Below are 23,258 nucleotides of genomic sequence, written 5' to 3' on the forward strand. Positions count from 1 at the left end.
TAAAATAACAATAATGCAAGCCAAATACAAAATCTGGGCTGCCAAAAATGACTTGCTTTCCAAAGGTAGATTCTCTTCCAAGATGCTTATTGAACCCATATACTAGTACTAGTCTAATAATAAAACAATATCTCCTAATCCCTATTTATAGTGTTAATACCTACTAATAGAACAATATAATTACCTAATTTCAACTGTAGATACAATGGGTCTAACAAGTTTCTAGGACTTTTGGCCTAACTAGTCCATGAGGTTCCAAGCTAGGCTCTATCATGCTCAACCACAAGATTCAATCCCTTCAAGTTTTAATGTTATAAGATAAGAGTAGAATAATACATTTATGGAGAATAATAAAATCGCTGATGATCAGTATGCCTTAGAGAGGCAGCTGTCTAACCCAATGATGCTCAACTCAACCTTAGTTCAATAATCAAAAGCATCTCTCATAATTGCCTTTTTTTTTTCTTTTTTTTTTTTCGGTTAACCTAGGCATCCACCGCTTTGCGACTAATCCCACGGTGACTATCCGCTTTGTGGGCACCCAGGAATCCTCTCCGGTGAACCTCCATGGCCACAAGGTGGTATTTTCTTTTGCACTTAGGTTTCAAACTTGAGAGCTCTAGGTTTTTTTACCCTCTGTGTTCTCTAGATTGTTTTATAAAAGAAAGGAAAAAACTGGAAGTGAAGTTTACTTCCTTTCAAATCACTACAGATATGGTAAGAAATTTTTTTAACAAAATCAACCGAATCATCACTTCAAAACCTATCATTTCATTTCCTTTTCCATCCTTAAGGCAAATTCAAGAAGACAATTTATTGTCAAATTATCGCCATTCTTTAAGAAGCTAACCCCAGATAGCACGACTTTAACATTTTACCAAGCATGGTTTGGTCCTAAGTGAAGAAATATTGAATCTAAAAAAAAGATTTGAGAGAGCTACTCATCTAGATTATCTTGAGAAAAGAATCTTAACAATAATAAAAGAAAAAGACGATTACAATAACCTATCAGCTAGATGATGGATTAAGGGACAAACACAAATCAATTACATAACCAGAATAATGATCAAAACAAACATGGTGATTTTGTGAGAAAAAGGGTACAACGGCTACAAACGGCAAGAATAGTGATTATGTTGTAAGAACCCTAAAAGGAACCGTGTCTTGTATATAAAGCCTTCATATCTTCAAGTCTGCTCCCTCCTTTTCTTCTTCTTGCTAGCTTTAGTCCTCCAGCTTCCATCTTTCAATAAAATGCAGAATAAGTCCCTTTCTTTATTTTCCTAAAACACAAAAATACATAAATAAGTAAATAATACCAAGTATCAAGCTGCCAAGTAACACCCCTCCTCAGCTTGATACTGAGAAGGGGTCAAAGAGACCAAGTTGATTGCACAGATTTTTGTGTTGACACAAAGGTAAACCTTTAGTAAAGATATCTGAAATGTTTTCTTTTGAAGTGATTTTAACAGTTTCAATGACACCTTCAAGAATTTTATCACGAATAAAGAACAAGTCTATTTCAAAGTGTTTTGTTTTCTCATGAAAAACTGGGTTGGCTGCAATTTGAATTGCAGTCTTGCTATCACAGTGTACACTAACAGAACTAGATTTCTGTATGCCCAGTTCTTCCAAAACCTTTAAAACCCACATAATTTCACATGTTACAGCACCCAGTGCCCTGAATTCTGCTTCTGCAAAGGATCTGGAAATGGTGTGTTGTTTTTTACTTTTCCAAGATATAGGACAACTACCAAGAAAGAGAATGTAGCCAGTGATACTCTTTCTGGCAGTTGTCTTCTTGGCCCAGTCAGAGTCCACATAGGCAGATAGGGAGAGGGTGACATCTCTTTTAAAGAGAATGCCCTTGCCTAGTGAACCCTTTAAGTATCTCATAACTCTCACTACAAGTCTCAAATGGGACTCATGAGGGTTATGCATGAACTGACTAAGGATATGTACAGAATAAGCAATGTCTCATCTAGTAAGAGTGAGATAGATAAGCTTACCAACAAGCTTCTGATAGTTTGTAATGTTGTTCAAAGGTGGGTCATCTATTTTATCATTTTCAAGCACAAGATTAGACTCAATAGGAGTCTGAGTAGGCTTGCAGCCTAGTAACCCAAATTCAGATATAAGATCCAGACAATATTTTCTCTGTGTCATACAAATACCATTATTGCAGTCCAAAATCTCTATACCCAAAAAATATCTTAGTTTACCTAAGTCCTTAATGGAGAATTTTGATTTAAAAAACTGTTTACATGTTTCAATTTCATCAATAGAGTTTCCAGTAATAACAATGTCATCCACATACACAAGTAATGCCACAAAAGTTCCACCAGTGGTTTTGGTGTACAAGGAATAATCATTTCTACTTTGAACAAAGCCATTTTCAATTAAGGAGCATGTAAGTTTCTCATTCCATTTCCTAGGAGCTTGCTTAAGTCCATACAAGGACTTTACAAGCTTACAAACCCTAGAATCTGACACAGAATGATATCCAGGAGGAGGTAGCATATAAACATCTTCTACAAGATCACCATACAAGAATGCATTATTAACATCAAGTTGGTATATAGGCCAATCATTTTGCACAGCAACTGAAATTAAACATCTTATGGTTACCATTTTCACAACAGGAGAGAATGTTTCCTCAAAGTCAATACCTGCCCTCTGATCATACCCTTTTGCCACTAATCTAGCCTTATACCTATCAACCTTACCATTGGACTTGTATTTGATTTTGTAAACCCATTTACACCCAATGGGTTTTCTGTTATTAGGAAGGTGAGTAAGAGTCCAAGTATTGTTTTTGTATAAAGCCTCAATTTCAGTATTCATTGCATCAATCCAAAGTGGATTTTTGCAGGCATCTTCAAAGGAATTTGGTTCAACCAGTTTGTTAAGATTTGATACAAAGCACATATTTTCAGCATTTAAACTAGCATAGTTAACAAAATGAGTGATACTATGTTTGGTTTTTGTAGTAAGCACATAATCATCAAGATTCTTTGGAGGTCTGGTGGTCCTACTGGACCTTCTAGGGTAAACAGTAGGGTTTGGTTCTGGTTGATCAGTCACAAGAGATGGTTGTGTTGACATTGGACTGCCCTCGGAATGGTTATTCTCATCAATGAGTGTTGCATGAGGGTCTTGACCATCGGCAGCTCTAATTGTGCTACCAGATTCATTGGCAGCTCTTGAAGTGCTACCAGGATCATTGGACCTAATGCCATCACTATATGATGCACCTCTCCTATCATCATTGGGACTTGGAGAGTTTTGGTCATCTAAGTAAATGTCAAAAAAGCTTAAGTGTGTAACAGTGGGAGTATCACTAACACACTCAACATTATTGGTTTTAAAAGGAAAGATGTTTTCATAAAACTTAACATCCCTTGAATAAAGGATGCTTTTGGTTTCAAGACATAGAAGTTTATAGGCCTTCTTATTATCAAAGTATCCAATAAGGACACACTTATTTGACCTAGAACTAAATTTATCAAAATTATTTAAGATAGTGGCAAAACAGAGACAACCAAAAACTCTCAAAAAGGACAGGTTAGGTTTACAATTAAAAACCATCTCATAAGGAGATTTACCACCAAGAACAGAAGAGGGAAGCCTGTTAATAAGATAAGTAGCAGTTAGAACACATTCAGGCCACATATTAAGAGGGATCCCCCCTTGAAACATAAGGGATCTGGACACATTTAACAGATGTCTATGTTTCCTTTCAGCAATTCCATTTTGCTGTGGGGTATAAGAACAAGAGGTCTGATGCAAAATACCATTTTGAGTTATGAAATTGTTCATTCTGTGATTAACAGATTCAGTTCCATTGTCACTTCTCATAATTTTGAGACTGGTTTTGAATTGGTTCTTTATCAGATTATGAAATTTAACAATAGTTTCAAAAGTTTCATCTTTGGTTCTTAGCATGAAAACCCATACAGCTCTAGAATAGTCATCAACAATGGTAAGAAAGTATTTGAAACCTTCCTTACTTTGAACCTTGTAGGGTCCCCAAAGCTCAAGGTGAATAAGATCACCCACACCTTTGCTTTGGTGATCACTTAAGGGAAAAGGTTCCCTGACTTGTTTTGCCTTATGGCATATGTCACAAGGAGAGGTATTGGGTTTTCTATTAATGTCAAGTTCATGCTGCAACATGTGCAGGACTTGGTCAGCAGGGTAGCCAAGTCTATGGTGCCAAGTATTAACAGAAATATAACAAGTAGAAACAACAGAGTTATGGGACTTGGCAGTCTCACCTTTGATGTTGCCATCAAAGATGTAGAGGCCACCAGCCTCTTTACCATTCCCCAGGAGGGATTTTGTCTTCAAATCCTGAATGTAACACATATGCTCATCAAAGGTAATACACAATCTGCTATCTCTAGCCAGATTATACACAGAAAGAAGGTTGACACAATATTCAGGAACATAGAGCACATTAAATAGAGTAATGTTGTCAGACAATTTCTGATTTCCAATTTTAAGAACCTTTGCTTGTGTACCATTAGGATGACCAACAGTCATTCCAAGTTTAGAAACATCCACAACATTAAACAACAAATGCTCACAACAGGTCATGTGTTGTGTAGCACCAGAATCATTTATCCATGAAGATTTAGTAGGGGAGGTATGATTAGAAGAGTTAAAGCAGAAAAATCTGCTAAAGTTTGCATTGAAGAAACTGTTTGAGTTAAAAAAAGGTACCTGCCATGTTGGAATGAACAGGTTTTGGAGACTTGTCACCAAGCATACTCATGAGATAAAAAAGTTGTTCATCACTGAAAGGTGTGCTAGAAGGACTAGCACCAGTGTGAGTAGATGTGGAAGATTTGGAGTATTGATTCTCAATAACATCAGAGTGATTTGAAGAATTCCTGACAAAGTTATGATAAACAGGTTTTTTGGTATGATAATTAGGGTTTCCAGGAAAAATAGGTTTTCCAACCAGACCATAGCATCTTTCTTTGGTGTGACCAATTCTATGACGGTTATCACATTTTAAAGAAGGGTTTGGACCTCTGAATTGAGGATTAGTAGAGTTTTGAGGATTGAAAGAGTTTTGCAGGTTTTGATTCCAGTTTTGATTACCCTGCCCTTTCCCAGTTCCTTTTCTATTGTTAAAAGATCTAGCAACAAAAGCACTGTTCTGAGTTTTAGGGTTAGAATCACCAGAGTGAACACCTCTGTGTGACTATTCCCTAGAAATTATAGCAACTGCAGTTTTAACAGTAAGAAGAGGATCTCTAATTAGAAGCTAACTTCTGACAGGTATATACACTTCATCAAGACCCATAAGAAATTGCATTAACTTGAGATTTTGATTATAAGTTTTAATTTCAGCAGATGCATTGCAAACACAAGTAAGCAGTCTGGTTAAAGAGTCATACTGCCTCCACAAGGAGTTAAGTTTTATGATAGTAATCAGAAATTGGGGTTCCATTTTGAGTTAGAGAACTGATTTTATGATGCAGGTTAAATATAACAGATCCATCAACTTTGTCATAGGTTTCTTTTAACTCAAGCCACACAGTAGCAGCATCTTTAGAAAAAATTTGACCAAGATAAACTTCTTCAGACACAGAATTTAGAATCCAAGTAAGCACAACTGAGTTACATCTATCCCATTGTTTAGCAAGAATCTCATTATCAAAAGGTCTTTCACATTCACCATTTATAAAGCCAAATTTATTTTTTGTTTCAAGAGCAAGTTCTATAGCACAAGACCAAACTCTGTAGTTTTCAGTACCTTTTAACCTCATATTAATTAATGGTGTACCAGAGGTGTCACTGGCATGAAGATACAGAGGGTCACCAAAGTCAAGTCTGCTTATAAGGGTACCAAAGACATTAACATCTTGTTCAGTATCATCCATATTGTGTACAACATTATTATCTAACACATCAGCCATAGAGAGAAGTAGAGAGAAAACTACAAGTCTAGAAACAACGATAGACAAGCAAGCAGAAAAATAAGAGACCAAGATAAACCTAAAGGGTGCAGGAGTAGTGGCCAGATTCAAGAACACTCAAGTGCCTTGACAGGTATACTCAAGGGCTAGAACAATAATAATGTAGAGAAAAGATTACTCAAATTTCATATAGAATTAAACAACTAATTTAGAATTTTCAATCAAAACTTCACAATAAATAAAGATAGACATATTAGAGGCAAGAAAACACAAAGAAGAACAGATAACAGATACCACCAACACAGAGATAAATAAAGAACAGAGATCCCAACTGATAGACCAAACTTTCAACTTGGGAGCACACCAAGATTGAACAGTTTGCTACTAGAAGGGTAGGATAAGAAGCTTACAGTGGGGTCTCCAAGAGTAATTCCAAAAAACGTATAAGGCAACCAATATACTTACCCTCCAACCCTAAATCTTATAAAAGATTAGAGTCAGTGAAGGATAAGAGAAGAAGAGGAAATAATAATAAAGGAATAATATATTTTTTGTAAAAAATAAAATATATATATATATATATATATATATATCAAAGATTAGAGTTAGGGTTTTTTTAAAAAAGGTTTTAAGAGAAAGAAATCAAAGAGGTTTTTTGAAAAGATTGAGCCGTAGCTCTGATACTATGAAGAAATATTGAATCTAAAACAAAGATTTGAGAGAGCTACTCATCTAGAATATCTTGAGAAAAGAATCTTAACAATAATAAAAGAAAAAGACGATTACAATAACCTATAAGCTAGATGATGGATTAAGGGACAAACACAAATCAATTACATAACCAGAATAATGATCAAAACAAACATGGTGATTTTGTGAGAAAAAGGGTACAACGGCTACAAACGGCAAGAATAGTGATTGTGTTGTAAGAACCCTAAAAGGAACAGTGTCTTGTATATAAAGCCTTCATATCTTCAAGTCTGCTCCCTCCTTTTCTTCTTCTTGCTAGCTTTAGTCCTCCAGCTTCCATCTTTCAATAAAATGCAGAATAAGTCCCTTTCTTTATTTTCCTAAAACACAAAAATACATAAATAAGTAAATAATACCAAGTATCAAGCTGCCAAGTAACACTAAGCCGCCTTCAATGAAGGTTCATCCCATGAGGAATTCAGTTTCCAGTTCAAATGAAAGACACTCATTTATGATAGTTAATGGAAGAAGATATAGTTGTGATTATTATGTAATTGGAAGTTCAGTTGCGAGTTCAAATCAGAAGTATATCACTATATCTGAGTCATACACTTTGCTGGACAAAGAATAATAGGCTTCTAGTGAGTTGGATGCGGCAAATGTTTTTTGCATTTTTGCCAAGACGTTAACATTTACTGAAAACATAACACTGATGAATCAAAAAGCGAAAGAGACTTGAAATCCTACTCACTCTCCTTTGAACTACCATGGCATTACATTCTTGTCCTATATCTTAGCTAGCAAACTTGTGTGACCACTCAAAACCTATAACTCACATAGTAGCATCAAACATATGAGGACAGAACTTGAGGACTGGGGTCTGGTCTAGAGAGATGTCACAAAACATAAAAGAAAAAAATCTTCCGAATAAGTTGAATTGTCTTTGGTTTATGTTATGTTGTCATGTAATAGATCCATTCATAAACGGGATACAGAATTGTCGATGACACTGAGAAAGCAACAAAAGTGTATGTCTCCATGTTAATTAAGAACATTAGAATAACATATGAGAGGAACAAACAAAATATATTATTAGCTATTGCCAACAAAAATTAATTATCAATAAGCAAAACTGGATCATAAGCACAGATGTAGCAACTAGCAAGTATACATGGACATACAGGGCGTACCTATTTCCAGAAAAGCAATCAGATGGCATATCTTCCATTACAGCCACCAAGTGCATTCTGAAATATACACTGCTTTCTAACAGAACCACACAATTTGTATCTTCTTAAGGACAATAATCTAGACAACATTTGGTAGACGCTTCTTGACCATCTAAAGTAGACAATTCAAATCCCACTGGCTTAATGTACCAACCATGGGTGTGTTCAAAAATGCAACCGAGTCGTCCCAAACTTTCGGAGAATCTACCAAGGTGTATTCTGTATAATGTGTATACATCAGCTAGAAAAGGGAAGTTCACTGACCTGCCTACTCCAAACCACCATATCTGCAGCAAATAGGCAGCATTGTTAAATCTGCAACCTTGTAGCAGAATTAGTAGATAACTCATGTCTTAAATAACCAATAAGGGCCGGTCAGGTTGGCCTGAGCTTCAAACACAGTTTCAAGTTGAACATATAATCAATGAGAAAATTATTAAATAAAACATTTTCTTACAATAGTTAAATAATGTACTTACCAATTTAGGAGGTTTTCTGCAATTCGGATACACTTTGGGAGACTTTCAACCCAATTTGACCAATTCAATTTATTTGGCCTGTTTTCATTTAGATTTGTTAATCTAGTAGACCCATTAGTGAGAAAATATAACCCATATAGCAGAAAACATGTTGGAATTTTAGATCAAACAATTCCTGATAAAACTACAAAAAAGAGGATAAAGCTGTAACATACAAAGCCTTAAATAGGACAAAGAGAAGAGCAAATACAAGTTCTACAGGTAAGTTAACATCATGGATCACCTTGTTCTAAAATTAATACTAGTGATCATAATATCATATAACTTTAGTTGGCCACAACCACTCATACTAATTTAAAAAGTTGCATGCAGCATATTGCAAAGTGCATATAACAAAATCATAGACAGACACAACTGATAGGTTATCTGCCTACCAGTCAGAGCCTGTACAATAGAAGTGGCAAAATGGGTGGGTCGTGCAGGTTGGGTAACAGGTCAAAATAGGCTTGGTCAAAATAGCTAATTCTATTCATATGCCGAAACGAGTTGAGTTCAGTCTGGTCAACCCACAATACTGTTTTGTTGATTTTCTAGAACTGTTAAAAAGTTGCATGCAGCATATTCAATGTTTTATTGTTTTTGTTTCTTAACCTAGCAAACTCCTTTTTTCTGGGTTTGTGTGTTTCGACAAACATTTACTGCGGCCCTTTTTTCATCAATAGTCCCTACAGTTTTAAAATCTTGCAATAATGGTCTCTATTGTTTGTATACTTTCATAACTTCAGTCTTTTTTCAAGTTCACTAACACCAATGATCCTTAAGTTTTATACTTTTAACAATCATGATACAAATTGACACATCCGTTTATTTTTTTATTTCTTTTTCTATACTTCTATATCTATCTATATTATTCTAAAAAACAATCTACCCTAATTTATAGTTGTACAAATGAAGTAAAAACTTAAAAGATGAATTCAAAACACGCCCAGTGGGACTCGAACCCACAATCGCCTGATTAGAAGTCAGACGCCTTATCCATTAGGCCATGGGCGCTATTGTCTTTATTGTTAATCGTTTTTCTTTCTAAATTATATGAGTAGCACCTTAAAAAATGACCTCATAACTCTCATGTAACAAGAATTTGATTAGCCGATGATAAGACAAAAAGGATCTTTCCTCGTAATCTCGAGAAATATACCACTCTCTATCATAAGTCAACGAATCATATGGTATCACCTACCTATGTGCACAAATTATTCCAAAACAATTTTCTTATACACTTGTTTATTATTGTTAATTATATTGTCGTAATTCAGTTGAAAAAGAAAAGTGCAGGTAATCGCTGGCTCATTTCCATTACTTTCACTATAACTAACTTTTATCTAATATACAATTTGTATTGGTTTTACCAATTATAAATAGAATCAAGTAAAAATCGAAAGACGATGTTTTCACTTTTTAATAAATTAACTGATGCTTTTATAGATGTATTGAAGGTTTGAAGTATTTGTTACAAATTTATCGAATCGCCATGAAATAATGGAATTGGTCAATAAACTTGAAAGGTTAAGGATATAAGCTTATACGGTAGTAGTAAAATAGTAGAATATATTTGACTTATGAAACCAAACAGTCCATTAGAAATGTTAAGTAAATCTACAGTTCTTTCTTTTTTAATTCTTATTAAATCAATGTTAGCCGGCAGATGGCCAGGCTGTTCATACTATATATACATAATAAAGCATACATAGATCCATGCTATAGCGACAATGGAGGTTAACTGGACACTTGGTCTGGTTTCTTGCATCACTCTTTTCTTTCTTATTCTCATCAGCCGGAAAAAAACGGCAACCAACGAGAAAAGACAACCACCGGCTCCACCGGGATGGCCGGTGTTTGGGAACCTTTTCAATCTTGGTACCATGCCACATAGAACCGTGGCTGGGTTGGCTACCAAATACGGTCCTATTGTCAGGTTAAAACTTGGCTCTGTCAATACAGTGGCTGTCTTAAATGTCAAGACAGCCACTGAGTTGTTTAAGAACCATGATTTGACTTTTGTGGACCGCACAATCACCGAGACTAGTAAGTCTCATGACTATGACAAGTCTTCTTTAGCACTCGCTCCGTACGGTATGTACTGGCGAGTGCTGAAAAAGATTTGTACGGTTGAGATGCTCGTTGCTAAAAGGATCAACGAGTCAACTGATGTCAGAAGACGGTGTGTTGACAACATGCTAGCTTGGATTGAAAAGGATGGTAGTTTGGCTAAAGTCGGGAGTGGGGTTTATATCTCGAAATTTGTTTTTCTAGCATCGTTTAACTTGCTAGGAAACCTCATGCTCTCACGTGACTTGGCTAACCCGGACTCTAAAGTTGGGTCGGAGTTTTTTGATTTGATGTTAGGATTGATGGAGTGGGGTGGTCATCCTAATATATCAGATTTGTACCCATGGCTCAAATGGTTCGATTTGCAAGGGTTGAGAAAAAAAATGGACCGGGATATGGCAAAAGCAGTTGCGATAGCAACCACGTGGGTGGATGAGAGAATGGAGGAGCGCCAAAAGGAAGCAGAGCGTCGCGGTGAGCAGAGGAAGGACTTCTTAGACGTGTTATTGGACTATGAAGGTACCGGAAAAGATGAGCCTGAAAAAATGTCCAAAAAGGACATCACCGTTTTCATTTTGGTAAGTGTTATTTGATCTTTTATTGGTTGGTTAATAATGTCATATTAAAAAGTTCAGTTTCATATTAGTGAAGTCGAATTCTTATGTAATGAATTATTTCTTAATTTTTTTCTTAAAAACTGTTTAGGAAATATTTTTGGCTGGTTCAGAGACAACCAGTAGCACCGTCGAGTGGGCCCTATCCGAGTTACTAAGATGCCCTGCAAAACTGACTCGGGCCAAAGACGAGCTTGCATCTGTCGTTGGCCCAAACCAAAAACTTGAGGAGACTTCTATTGATAACCTTCCTTACCTGCAAGCCATAATAAAGGAAACTTTACGATTGCACGCACCAATCCCATTCCTGGTCCCACGAAAGGCGGGACAAGACACTGATTTCATGGGATACCATATACCTAAAGGCACCCAGTTGTTTGTGAACGCGTGGGCCATAGGGAGAGACCCCGAGTACTGGGAAAACCCGGACTCCTTTGAGCCTGAGAGGTTCTTAGGCTCAAAAATCGACTACAAAGGTCAAAACTATGAACTCATACCATTTGGTGCTGGGAGAAGAATATGTGCGGGGATACCACTTGCACATCGTGTGTTGCATCTTGTGTTGGGTTCATTACTGCATGAGTTTGATTGGGAGCTTGAAAGCCATATGAGCGCGGACAAATTGGACATGAACGATCAACTTGGAATTGTTGTACGGAGACGACAACCACTGAAAGTGATACCTACAAAAGTGAAATGTTAATTTATATATATATGTACATTTTATATGTAGACTTGTTGATGTTATACTTGACATTTTATGCAAGTTTAAGCTCATGTAATACTAGCTGTAGTATAATTCTAATAATATGGCTTATAAACAGGGCTGGTTTGGGCTTTTTCCTCTGAATCTCAAATGGGTCTTTTGGGTCGAACAAGTCAAAGACACTTTTTCATCTGAAATTAGACTTGTTTTAATTGGGCAACTGAGCCGACATTGTTGTCTGAGTATACTATAAATAAAAGGAGAGCATCTCATAATAAGAGATGAAGAAATCAAGGATTAGTTGGAAGACAAGAGGTAAAGAAATTATCATATCAATATGTTTTTTGTATCATATATATCTTTGGTTAATATGCTTATTAATTGATTTCGATTCACAGCGCTTCACGTTTTAACAAGAAATTATTAACGACACCTTACAATATGAACTTTTTTACAAGAGGGGCGGATTTAGTACATGTATGGCCATGTACAATTTTCTCGTGCTATTGCCCATAAACATTTGAAAATCGAAGAACAAAACTATAGCAATCTGCATCATATGGCAGTAAACAGTAATTGACTATATTGAGTATACAATTATACAACATTTTGCCAATTACCCTGATTAATCACAAACTGGTTCACAACTATACATCCAAACCTTCCAAAACCGAACAATTAATATATCATTTGAATAAAGAAGGCACTATGGGAGATTTGTCAATGATTAATTCTTGACTAAACTTGAATACATAATGAAGTCCCACGAGAAGTTCCGTGATTGCAATCTCACTGGTTGCTTGATCTGCATAGTACAACGTCTGGACCAAAAGAACATTTCCCGCTGAACCGATTGGTTGCTGATTAAAATTTCTCTCAGAATACCATTTGATCATATTGTGAGCAAGTGGAGATAACCAATCTTGAATCCTTTGAAAGGATAACCTTTGATGTGACGCTATACCTTCTTCATTGGCTACCAAAGCTTCTTTTCTTGATAAACACAGTTTTTCTCTCAACAGCTCTTTAATATTTGTTGTTAACATATCATACAAGTCGTCTCGTGCGTTGGGACTCATACATCGAGGTGACATTGCTAAAGTTTCAACAAAAATGATAATATTTGCGTAACGTAGAGCTAATGAAGTATTACCAAGTGTAGGTTCTTGAACATTTGACAATCTTTGTTTGGCGGAGACGTTGAAGAAATTAGTAGTAGCTTTCTTCATGTGATCAAAAACGTCATTTTGGAAGTTGACCCTGATAGGAAGAGTAGCATGAAGGGCTTGGCAACTTTGCGGTTTGGATGATGGGTGTCTCCCGCAAACGGGTGTATGTCCAAGATTTGACATGGATTTTTCAGATGGATAAACTGAAGCTCGTGTACAGGTAGAAATGGAATTCTTGCGTACAAAACAGCTACCATGAGGCAAAGTTACTACTACTTTAGAAGATCCAAATTCGTTAGAAATTCCAAAAACGATCTTGATCCTCTCAGCTATCGTTAAAAGAGATCTAAGCAACAGTCTGACGATGTAGTCATAAGATCGAAACCAAGGAGACATTTCACGAAGCCCTGTTACCTCCTCACGCTGCCATGTGACCTTCTGATGGAACTCTTGCATCTGCCCTTGATTCACACGGTTGGATTCCATTTTTATTAGCCTGGTCTCTTTCTCGGACAATGAGTCAAGTTGTTCAAGCAACTGTGACGTGCTATCAGTAAATCTTTTCATCTTTTTAACTCGTTTCTCCATTTTCTTCAGTCTATATTCCCATTCACACCATTTAGGATCAATCTCAAAAGGGTTATCAAAAACACGATCAAGGTTATGATATATCGGATCGACACACTTTTTACCAAGCCTGGCCACAGATGCAGCCACACCTCTCAAGATATCAATGATCTCTGCTAATGCAAGATTAATAAGATATGCTTGGTCGTCTGAAATAAGAGTACGAATGCCTGGTGAGTATCTGAGTTCTTGCTTTAGCAGTGACAGATTTCTATCACTTAAACAATGCCATAAGTTGACTACTTTACACATCAATTTTGAGACTTCAAACGACATGATCCCGATCATTGGGCTTTCAGGTTCCAAACCCTTATTTTTATGATGAGAGCTCCGAACCTTAGCAGAAAACCAGGATGAATCCTTCATTGTACGTACCTCTAGATCTTTACTAATTTCTTTTCACTGGATAATTAGGCACGTAGCTAGTATCAGTAGCTAATTTACATACTGTAAAGAAACTTACTAACCCGTAAATTAAGAAATAGTGTAGTATTATGGATGATTATCGATCAGAGAGCGTCAAAAAATTCATATAACCAACGTACGGCGTGAATAATTATATATATGTGTTCGACAAAGTTTGCTACAAAGGTCACATGGCATCTCTAATTAAATGATCGATGCAACTGAGGCAGATGTATTAAAATTACGTGCTGTACGTATATGTTTTTTTAAGCAAAAATTAAGGCGGATTGAGTTGAAACTAAATTCCTTACTTAGATCATATCATTCCTCACAATGGAGATAATTTGTTCAGAAAGTTTTACACAAGCATGGGATCGATCGAATCAAAAAAATATTTTTGCAATCACATCATCATGAGTCGATCGATCAACAAAGCAACTAACAGCTACTGTAGCATATATTCAAATTCACCTAGCCAGCTTGTTCTATGTGTATAGAACTTTCAATTTTGTATAACTTGTACACCCATAACATGACGTCATGTAAGATGACACGGTGCCGGTATGTAAAGTTAAAATAAAATCTTACGAAACAAGCTATACAGGAACAGGACTGAAATTTTAACACACACGATAAAATTAATTAGGCACTATATATGATGATAATTTTGAATTTGATGCGCGCGCACTAATTAGCCTGTATACAAATTAATAATACTACATACTACTTAAATACAACAAACTCATAACACCTTAAATTTGCCTCTTTAATTAATTGCATATTCAAATGATCAAATATGTATATATGGTATATATGCATACTTAATATTAGGCATATAAGATTAGATTAGTACATATAAGTAGCTTGAATGAATTAAACATGCATGCATGAAAACTCACCGAATAATTAATTACAGATCGAGAAGATGGAAACGGAAGTGATAGAGATGAGTTGGGTAGAGTTTTAATAGCAAGTATTTGACATTATTTTTGTTCGGTCAAAAATCGGAAAAAACGAAGGAATCTAGCTAGCTAGCTGGAGAGTTTTGTTTCATGCTAAACGATGTGTATATATGTTGCTTACTGCAGAAAGACGTACATATATGTGAAAACTAGGACCTAATGCAGAACAACTGTTCTTAGGTTTTACCATTTTTCTAGATTGTGATCAAATTAATTTTTGCCGCATGCAAATGTGGTCTTAGTAATGTTATTTCCATCTACACATGAAAGAGCAAATCCTTTAAGGCATTGCCAAGATTCAAACCCGGCGTTGACGATCAAAATTGGAAGTGTTAGCCATTTATCCCCTCTAACTTTCAAAAAAAAAAAAATCTCTTACGTATTACAACTACTAATTAAATGTAATTATACTCACTACTCACTACAAATAATATTACATCTGTCCACACTTTTAGTTAATGTGAACAAATTAAAAAAAATTCACGCTTTTATGTGTGTAAAAATATGGAGAAATAAAAGTGTGTAGAATTTAATGCACAATTAAAATTGTGGTATTCTAAAAGTTCACACTTTTTAGTGTAGACTTTCATATATTTAATTTGTCACACCATGTTTGTTCATGTCACATATTTAGTTAGTGTGGACAATTGTGGTGTTACAAGTTAAATATGAAAGTTCACACTAACTAAAAAGTGTGAACTTTTATTATATCACAATTTTAAATATGGATTAATTTCTGTACATTTTTAATTCTCCATATTTTTACCCACATAATTAAAAGCATAAAAGTATGACAAATTTTTACATACACAAAAGTGTAAACAAATATTATTTGTCGTGACTCCTACTGCACGATATAGATACCATTAATTAGTTAGGGGTTTTGTTAAACAAAGCCCTTACGGCTTTCGTTAAGGTGTATTAAATAGTTGTACACTTATCATAAAATTCAGGGGTGGGCTTTTGATATGATCAAAACGTACAACTTTTTATTAGTTAATTTATGATGTTTGATGTTAATAAATTTTTATGTTTTATTCATCTGATTTCTTTTGATTTTATTTGTTACGTACGTTGTATATTAAGATTATTATGTAGTTTTTGCTATAAATGTACGTTGTATCTTATCTGGGTAATTTGTTATTAAGTGTAAAATCTTTGTTGACATCTTATCCATGATTTTATTTGTTACTAATATATATATTATACGTATTCAAATATTTGTTAAAATCATGTTTACAATGTCAAACAAAGTGTTCAAAGATACAGCTCACGACTAAATTATAATTTCTTGGTGTACAAACGTACATTGTAAAATTTACAATTCCAAAACGATTGGGATTAATTAAATATCTTTCTTAACGTACACTAATTAAATAATAACCTAGATAAATATGTTAAACAACATATATATGCTATACAAAATGAAATATGTCATTTATATGGAACGAAACAAACAAGTAAAGCTAGCAAGTGAGTAATCTGTAATTCTCAAGGTTGTTTTGGTTGATAATTCCAAATATAATTCAATCTCAAGTCGTCGGAGGTTTCTTAATTAGTCCATTCTCATTTCTTAATTAATTAGTCCACTCTCATAGTCTCATGTCAAGTCGTCGTCCGAGGTCCTTATTTTCTTTTAACAATTATATATGGTGTTAATTTAAACTTTGGTTGATAATTTTGATACGACACCGTGACTAGCTTAATTTTAAACCAACAACCAATTATTCTCAAATACAGGCCCAAACATAATCTCAAGCGTCCATCATGGATGCAAGATTTGTGATGAATCCGATAGAGCTCACGATTTTTTGATAAGTATTAATCACACTACTCCGCAATTACATACGGAGTAGCAATATCATTACAATTACATGATAATTAGGCTTTATTAAAACTAGCTAGCTCCCAACTAATAGTTTCTTTCTTAAGTCTACTTTCTTACCATACAAAAACGATAACTTTAATGTCACAAAACACTTTGTCAATACCAATCTTCGTGTTATGAAAAATATCTCATTCCGAGCTTTTCAGAGACACCAATAATAAGTTAATATATAAAAGCTTTAAGAACCTTGGGGTATGCAAATATTACAGCAAAGATATATAATCCATGTTATCCACACCGGTTTAGTTTTATAAGTTTTCAGCAATAACTTTATAACGACTAATTAAGATTGGACAAAAAATGGCATTTTCTAAATAAAAGATTATGAAATATGGTAATTTCCTAGTAAGAGACGTATTCATTTGACCATATATACTACAGTACTATGCTATTGTTAGGCAAGGATGTTTCCACATAGGTTTAGTTTTACAAGTGTTCAACAATAACTTTACAATGACACGAGCATGGACAAAAAATGGCATTTTCTAAATAAAAGAATATGAAATATTGTACCTTGACGTATCCATATTATGCTATTGTTAGACATGAATGATTGTTTTAAGTTTAGTTATATATCTATTTTGTATGTATTTGATATGGACATTTGTAGATTTAGGCAATGAATCCATATGTGTATTTCTAGTTTAGTCCGGCAGAGATATTTACATACCTGATACCAGTCATTTTCGAAAAACAAAAGATTGGACATTTTAGGCCCACTAAAATTAAATTGGGCCAAATCCATATTTAGACGGAGCTTTATGCACGTGTCGTATAGCAAGGACATATTTCTGTTTTTGTGCTTTTTACTAAATGAGAGAAAACATATGTGCATTGTAGGTCATAGAGTGTGATAGTGAAATGCCTTAGTTATACAGGCCACGTCCTCGTATTTAAAAATTCGTCGAAAATATATCGAATGACATCTCTAACGAAAGAGCATGGAATTTTAAGAATACCCATATAATTTTTCTAATTTATCGATGTATGGTTTTTGAGATAAAAGATCTTGAATAAATTAAAGAAATAAAATGGTTTATTAAGAATGGGTTGGACGAGCTGCGTGTAGGACCGAGTGTAGTATCCGTTGCATTGTATTTAAAAAAATCAAAAAGAAGTCTACAAAGAGGCGAGTAAAAGGTCTTAATGCTTTGGAACATGCTGAGGTGGCATTTTAGACAAATTTAGGAAGGGGCTTATTAAGAAGGCCTTATATGTTTCAAATTCTCCATTTTAGACAACTTTATTGCCTTATACATATACAACAAACTCCTTGAAATATATAGATTATGGTCTAACTTATAATAATTTTTGATATATGTGATAACTTTTTGAATATAACTTCAGCTTCTAAGTGTACGTTTCCAAAAAAACAGAAGTTAATTAAAATTTTAAATTGGTCACACTCACACTATCATATGTCGATGTGATTTATGTTTGACTTAATTGTGTAAGTTTTGTTGGCAAAGTTTAGGGGCTAATTTGCATTTAATCAAAACTTGTAGTATTAAACTAGGAGAGTAGGAGACTATTGTATTACATTGCAGAGTCTAGGGACACATTTTATAATTATGGTCCAATTAGGTTCAGAATAAATGAATCGGTGATTCGGTGCTAAGAAAACCCCAAACACATTTTATAATTATGAATATCGGAGGAAGACGACGTTTCAGGTGCGGCGGTTCGGAAATAACCATCACACGTTGGGCTATAAGTAGGTTAGTTTTTGTTCCTTTTTGTTTTTGTTCTCTCCAATATTACAAGTTCCTTTTATAATCGCATACGATTTGTATATGATGTTGTTTTAGTGTAAATAGAAAGGAATTGTTGCATATATTTCATTATAATCGTGCGTATTGTCGATCGATTTCTAAGGGTTTAAAAACACATATCCTCAATCCTTTATTACATATATAGCCTAAAATGGCAGCAGCCGCCGCCGTGAAGTACAAAATGCAATACTACGGTCGTTGCGAAACCACAGCAGAATACGACGTAATCGTAGATGGGGAGCCATTCGAAACATGGGTGACACATTGTCCGTACAAAGTCGAAGAATGGATACGAGGAACCGAGAACTAGAACCATCGTCGTCTACACCGTCTAATAGTCGGTCTGGATATCGAATGGCGGCCAAATACCATCAAGGGTCAGCAAAACCCGGTGGCTATCCTCCAGATTTTCGTCAGTAGACGCTGTTTAATCTACCAATTCCGAAAAAATGTTAGGGTCCCTAAAGTATTGAAAAAGCTTTTGAAAAACCCTGATTACACATTTGTTGGGGTTGGTATTGAGCATGATAAGCAGAAGTTGTTTAGAGACCATGGTTTGGAAGTTGGGAAAGTGATGGATTTACGCGAAAAAGCGGCGTATGAGTTGACTGATGTGGAGCTAAAGAAAGCTGGAATGAAGAAACTGGGTGAGGTGATTTTGGGTAAGGAAGTTGATCATGGGAAAGTGTTGGGGGTGAGAATGAGTGATTGGGAGGAGAAATGTTTTGTCTAATGATCAAGTTCTGTATGCCTGTCTTGATGCTTATTTTTCTTTTGCAATTGGGAGGTAATTGGAGTCATGGTATGATTAGTTTAGTAGCAGCTGGCTAGCTAACTAGATTGGGTTATTATGAACATGTGTTCTTGATCATAGCTCCACTAGAATTATGTAGATTACTTAGTTTGGTGTCTGTTTAGTTAGCTAAGTATGTTTAGTTCTTCTTATTGTACTTCTGAATCTTTGTTTCTTAATATTAAGGCTCACTGGAATCAGGTTGGTATTCTTATTGCAAGAGTTGGTATTGTTATCCGTTTATGTGTAAATGTGTTTTGATTATGTTTAACAACCCCGAGACCAGTGCTTCATAGCATCTTTACAACAGGCCTCAAGTTCGAAAACTTGGTTGTAGCCAAGGCTAAAAATCATTCGGAATTAAAACTCTTGAAGGTTTTAATTCTCTGGTAACGGGCCATGAAGTTGAATAACTTTTGGATGGTTATGTAACTTTTCGAATGGTTCAATAGGTTACCCAAAGTTCAAAGAGTATATTGTAAATTATAGATGAAGTCAGTTGAATATAAAATTTCATTTTTGTTTACCAGACTGGCCTGCCTGGTAATTAGGGTCACAAATCTGGTTCATTTCAAGCAAAAGATCCGGTGGGACATCTTTGTAATTGTGAAACAAGACATCTAAGCTAGGTAAAAGAATTTTAACTGGACCGTTTATTAATAATAATTCTGTTATTTCCTTCCATGAAAGGGAATTTTGATTCGGAAGCATGAGTGTGAAGTGATTCAGTAACTCCATGACCATTTCATGCATAATAGTCATTTTTCAATTGGGAGGCAATTGGAGGCATGGTATGATTAGTTGATTAAGTGGCTAGCTAGCTTTTGTTATCATGAAAATGTATTTTTGGTTGTATTTTATTAGAATTATGTGGATTACTTTGGTGTTTGTTTAGTTATCTAAGCATATTTAGTTGATAAATAGATCTTTCTTAATGTACTTCTTAATCTTGTTACTTAATGTTAAGGGTTATTAGAATTATGTTGGTATTGTTATTGCAAAAGTTGAGATTTGATGTATCTTTCTTAATCTTGTGTTCTGATTCATTTAAGTTTTAACCACCCGTGTACTAGTGGTTCTTACGATCTTCACAATATGTCTCAAGTTCGAATACCTAGTTGAGAATCCTTTTGCTAGTGGTTCTTAGGATCTTTGCTGTATAATTTTTCCTCTTTTTACCAGACTGGCGCTGGCCTGACCTGTAAAAGTTTAAAACCTAAAGCTATTGAAAACCCAGGATCAAAGAGAGACCTATACAGTCTTGGTTGGTCTAAACTAGTTCGGGTTAATTGGTTTTAACCGCCAGAGTTGGTTATTGGCCTCACAAATCTGGTTCATTTCAAGCAAAAGAACCGGCTGGATCACTTTGTCATTGTGAAACAAGAATTTCATCCGTGGAAAAGAATTTCAAAGTTTACAACTGGACATGCAAATATGTGATGGTTTTGTTATTTCCATCAATGGAAGGGCATTTCATCCCAACTTTGGAAGCCATGAGGGTTAAGTGATTCACTAACTCGATGACCATTTCATGCATTGTTATTAATACTTAGCTAATCACCGATTACTAATTGACTGACATATGTTGTTATACCTTATTGATTTATGAGCTTCTTTTTTTATATATGCGATCAGCACGCTATTACTTGAAAAAGTAAGTTGATTTCGGTTTAGATTTCATAAAATGGATTATGGTTTGTTTTGGTCCTTGGAAACTTTGAGATCACATAGAGCAACAAAAGACTTTAAATTGAGATTGGGCCGGATATTTTTCGGGTGCAGACCAAAAAATTTTGTTTTCCAATTACTTTGTAGATCATTTTAATTCGTTTATCGATCAAAACTTGAAAATTCTATGTGTTGACATGAAACACATTCAGATGTGAGCACTACTATCGTAGATGTTCATTTTCCCCTGTCCCCAAAAGGCCCAAATGACAATAAATGGGTTAAAGAGTATATATACAAACTAAAGGGTTATTGAAATTGAATTTACATATGTTTGGATGTTCCTATACTTTTATATACTAAGCAAATGCATTTGTAATATACAAAGTCTGCTCCGATACAATAATAAAACATAGATACCAAAACGCATAGTTTGTTTCTCCAAAATACTTTGGACGTGGAATAAGCAACCAATAAGTCAAAAGCTAAAAATTCTTGATTAGCAATTACTATATTATGAAATCTTAAGAATGAGTATTTAGAGAGATTTACTCTGAATAAGTTGCAAAAGAATAATTTGGAGATTGGTTAGGCACAAAATTTCTTGATTCTCCAAACAAAATAAAAAAATAATATGTCCCATACATTAAACATCTAGCTATATCGTTCACTTAACGTCTTCTATATCTATTGATGATCTTGGTGGATCGAAATTTATGAAATCGGATCATTCATTGTCATGGCTAGCTAGACACAAGTTTTAAACACACAAACCTCATCCAAATTTCAACTTCACATAAAACTGGTCAACAAACACAAAAGTTGATAACTTTTATCATTAATCCACAATTTAATTAATATGACTCTATAAACTATATGGATTATTCCCTTTAACAAGAATAAAAAAGGAAATTAACAAGCACGTACATTGATCAGAAAGTAAAATTTAAAGAAGAGCAAGAATATCGTCAGCACTGCTAGAAGTAAAAGCACCACCTTCTTCCAGATTCAAAACCTTAACCACGCCATCTTCAACCAGCATCGCATATCTTCTGGACCTCACCCCCAATCCAATCGCATTATCACTTAAATCCAATTCACACCCAATTGCTTTCGTGAAATCGCCGTTTCCATCGCTCAACATCAAAACCTCATCACCCACATTCCTGTCAGCCTTCCATGCTTTCATCACGAATGCGTCATTCACCGAAATACACGCTATCGTGTTCACCCCTTTTTTCTTTAACTCCGATGATTTCTCAACGAATCCCGGCAGGTGTTTTTGTGAACACGTGGGTGTGAATGCACCCGGGACAGCGAATAATATTGTTTTTTTGGATTTTGTTAAGTCTGAGATTGTTGTTGTTTGGAGTTCGTTGTCAGAGTCGAAATAGGATAATGTGGCATCTGGGAGTTTGTCTCCGACGGAGATTATGGCGGTTATTGTTTTTTTGGTGGATTTGAGGGTGTGGCGGCGGAGGGTGGTAGGGTGGAGAGAGTATGAAAAGGTGGCGGAGATGCGGTGGGGTTTGGTGGTGGAAGTGAGGCCGGAGAATGGGAATGCGGGTGGTGATGTTATGGTGGCCATTTTGTTAATTTGGTTACTTTTTGGAAATGTGAGGTTTTGAAGGGATCGATGTGTATCTAAAGATATGATAACTATATGGGGGATTATTTTTTATATTATATTTTTGTGAATATAAAATTGCTGGGTATAGATTGGATCTTATTCTGAGTAGATGATAATAACATGGATGGTGATTTGGATACTAGTATAAAATGGACGGAGGAAATTATGAAGTGAGCTTGGAAGGTGGTGGCACGTGTTAGCAACCTACATGTCGATATTTCGGGTGATTGAGATTCTCTTTACAACATTAAAATAAAATAAAATAAAAGTCTAAGTTAAAAAAATACTATTTATAAAAAATTCATTTGAGTGTCAAGAAGTCTTAAAGTTAAAATTGTTCGATTGTATATTTCAACTTTCAAGTTAGTTAAAACAAGTTAACGATGACTTTTATGTATGTATCTAACTCGAGTCTTGACTCAAGTCTATGAGTCATAGGTTTTTTTATAGTCGTTCCTTAAAAAAGTTACGAATATGTTTAACATCTCTTATATAAATAAAACAAGATTTATATGACCACAGTCGGTCCAACTATATTTGATACCCAAACACATACTTTGGGCCACCAATCTTCAAAGGCCCCCCAA

The 23,258-nt window shown here is 35.0% G+C and overlaps 4 protein-coding genes and 1 non-coding gene across 5 annotated transcripts; 2 read left to right on the forward strand and 3 right to left on the reverse strand.

The window, feature by feature from the left end:
• Positions 1 to 9,308: 9,308 nt before the first annotated feature.
• TRNAR-UCU lies at positions 9,309 to 9,381 on the reverse strand. The gene has a single exon. It is a non-coding gene; the product is annotated as a tRNA-Arg (tRNA).
• A 716-nt stretch (positions 9,382 to 10,097) lies between these two features.
• LOC122595181 (cytochrome P450 76A1-like) lies at positions 10,098 to 11,754 on the forward strand. Its single transcript, XM_043767515.1, has 2 exons — positions 10,098 to 11,015; positions 11,143 to 11,754. Exons 1-2 carry the CDS (start codon positions 10,098 to 10,100, stop codon positions 11,752 to 11,754), a joined length of 1,530 nt encoding a protein of 509 aa, XP_043623450.1.
• Positions 11,755 to 12,443: 689 nt separating this feature from the next.
• On the reverse strand, positions 12,444 to 13,919 carry LOC122595190 (protein PSK SIMULATOR 1-like). The gene has a single exon (XM_043767524.1). It carries the CDS (start codon positions 13,917 to 13,919, stop codon positions 12,444 to 12,446), a length of 1,476 nt encoding a protein of 491 aa, XP_043623459.1.
• Positions 13,920 to 18,731: 4,812 nt separating this feature from the next.
• Positions 18,732 to 19,587, forward strand: LOC122595199 (Werner Syndrome-like exonuclease). Its single transcript, XM_043767534.1, has 2 exons — positions 18,732 to 18,803; positions 18,891 to 19,587. The coding sequence occupies exons 1-2, from the start codon at positions 18,732 to 18,734 to the stop codon at positions 19,311 to 19,313; spliced, it is 495 nt and encodes a 164-aa protein (XP_043623469.1). The 3' UTR covers positions 19,314 to 19,587.
• A 2,229-nt stretch (positions 19,588 to 21,816) lies between these two features.
• Positions 21,817 to 22,755, reverse strand: LOC122583946 (peroxiredoxin-2E-1, chloroplastic-like). The gene has a single exon (XM_043756319.1). It carries the CDS (start codon positions 22,627 to 22,629, stop codon positions 21,988 to 21,990), a length of 642 nt encoding a protein of 213 aa, XP_043612254.1. The 5' UTR covers positions 22,630 to 22,755; the 3' UTR covers positions 21,817 to 21,987.
• Positions 22,756 to 23,258: the final 503 nt, after the last annotated feature.

Source organism: Erigeron canadensis, chromosome 1 (assembly GCF_010389155.1).
Source record: "Erigeron canadensis isolate Cc75 chromosome 1, C_canadensis_v1, whole genome shotgun sequence".
In the NCBI taxonomy this organism is placed as follows: domain Eukaryota; kingdom Viridiplantae; phylum Streptophyta; class Magnoliopsida; order Asterales; family Asteraceae; genus Erigeron; species Erigeron canadensis.

Coding starts and splice junctions, on each gene's coding strand:
- LOC122595199 (XM_043767534.1), top strand. CDS start 18,732: ATGGCAGCAGCCGCCGCCGTGAAGTACAAAATGCAATACTACGGTCGT. Junction 18,804..18,890: donor AAACCACAGCAGAATACGAC/GTAATCGTAGAT, acceptor ACCGAGAACTAG/AACCATCGTCGTCTACACCG.
- LOC122595190 (XM_043767524.1), bottom strand. CDS start 13,919: ATGAAGGATTCATCCTGGTTTTCTGCTAAGGTTCGGAGCTCTCATCAT.
- LOC122583946 (XM_043756319.1), bottom strand. CDS start 22,629: ATGGCCACCATAACATCACCACCCGCATTCCCATTCTCCGGCCTCACT.
- LOC122595181 (XM_043767515.1), top strand. CDS start 10,098: ATGGAGGTTAACTGGACACTTGGTCTGGTTTCTTGCATCACTCTTTTC. Junction 11,016..11,142: donor ACATCACCGTTTTCATTTTG/GTAAGTGTTATT, acceptor AAAACTGTTTAG/GAAATATTTTTGGCTGGTTC.